Genomic DNA, 1,720 nt, shown 5'->3' on the forward strand with positions numbered 1-1,720 from the left:
ATTGATCCCAACTTTCTGGGGCCAGCCGCTCCTTTAGGGTCAGAGAGGAAGATAGTTCATTTTTTATTTTTTTATTTTTTATTTTTTATTTTTTTGGTTTTTCGAGACAGGGTTTGAATGCAAGCTCCTTTCACCTTCCACTGGAATGACTACAGCCCCCAGTCACCTAACTGCGGAAGAGTGCCGGAGGGGCTCCAGGGACAAAACTTGGCTGCAGCTATTCACTGGACAGGCCACAGCATGGTTCCTCCCTGACCTCCTAAAGCAGACCCTTGTAAAAGGACTAAGAAAACTGTAATTACTACCTCTCAATTCTCCTGGGAAGAGGAGCCGCCCGTGGATGTGGACCAAGAACGTGCACCTTAGAGGTGTTACTCTGACTAGATTCTATGAAGGGAGTGGGTGCAGGGGATAAGATACTAAAACAAAATGGGAGCCACGGGTCCCCATCTGCAGCTACAACCTAAACTTAAGATCCTAAACATGGAGTCAGTGACAGGTGCTGGGAAAAGCGCAGGAGGCAGAGGCAGGCAGGGAGGAGGGTCTTGGGGTAGAAGTCTGTCTGCTTGCCTTCACTTCTTGGCCTTGCCCTGCGCGGCCATAGCTTCCATGGCTTTCCGCACGGTCTCTTCATCTCCCAGGATCTGCATGGGTTTAACCGGCTTCAAGTTCTTGTCCAATTCATAGACAATGGGAAAGCCAGTTGGCAGGTTCAGCTCCATGATGGCCTCTTCTGAGAGACCCTCCAGATGCTTGACGATCCCCCGAAGGCTGTTGCCATGGGCTGCAATCAGGACTCTCTTCCCCTCTTTGATCTGGGGGACAATCTCTTCATTCCAGAAGGGCAGTGCTCTGGCAATAGTGTCCTTCAGGCTCTCACAGGACGGTAGCTGGTCCTCGGTAACGTCTGCGTACCTGCGATCCTTACTGATGTTGCTGTAGAAGGGATGGTCAGGCTCCATTGGCGGCGGTGGGACATCGTAAGATCGCCTCCAGATCTTTACCTGTGCCCCACCATGCTTAGCAGCAGTTTCTGCTTTATTGAGACCAGTCAGACCCCCATAGTGTCGCTCATTGAGGCGCCAGGTCCTGACCACGGGCAGCCACATCTGGTCAATGGCATCCAGGACTGTCCAGAGGGTCCGGATTGCTCTCTTCTGCACAGAGGTAAAGCAGATGTCGAATTCATAGCCAGCATCTCGCAATGCCTGTCCACCGCGCTTTGCCTCCTTGTGGCCCACCGGGCTCAGGTCAGCGTCGTACCAGCAGCTGAAGCGGTTCTCCAGGTTCCAGGCGCTCTCGCCGTGCCGGATGAGGACCAGCTTGTAGGCGGCCATGGCGATAGGCAAGGGGGATGCAGCAGAGCCAGGGATCATATTTTTAAAAAGCAACTACTATTAAAAGTTTTTAAATTGGCTTGAGAAATGTCTAGCAAATATGTGTCTAGGATATATTAAAGTAGAAAAATTTAAGTATATTTCCATGCAATGGATATATCAAATACCATATGTCTGTATATTATTTATTCGTAATGCATGCAAGCTATCCGTCAGTTACAAACATCTTTATAATTTGAATGTCTTAGTAATTCACTTCCTTTAAAAATCTAACTTGTTTACTATATTTATAACATAAGTTATCAATAAATATAAAATGTATATATATATATATATATATATATTTCTAACAGATACATTTAACCAAATTTCTTCCATATGAG

General features: G+C 47.2%; 1 protein-coding gene across 1 annotated transcript; it reads right to left on the reverse strand.

Annotated features, from left to right (window-relative positions):
• Positions 1–572: 572 nt before the first annotated feature.
• On the reverse strand, positions 573–1,337 carry LOC119816391 (phosphoglycerate mutase 1-like). Its single transcript, XM_038332994.1, has one exon. The coding sequence runs from the start codon at positions 1,335–1,337 to the stop codon at positions 573–575; it is 765 nt and encodes a 254-aa protein (XP_038188922.1).
• Positions 1,338–1,720: the final 383 nt, after the last annotated feature.

Source organism: Arvicola amphibius, chromosome 6 (genome assembly GCF_903992535.2).
Source record: "Arvicola amphibius chromosome 6, mArvAmp1.2, whole genome shotgun sequence".
In the NCBI taxonomy this organism is placed as follows: Eukaryota; Metazoa; Chordata; class Mammalia; order Rodentia; family Cricetidae; genus Arvicola; species Arvicola amphibius.

Excerpts from the sequence above, each read along its gene's own strand:
- LOC119816391 (XM_038332994.1), bottom strand. The coding sequence starts at position 1,337 with ATGGCCGCCTACAAGCTGGTCCTCATCCGGCACGGCGAGAGCGCCTGG.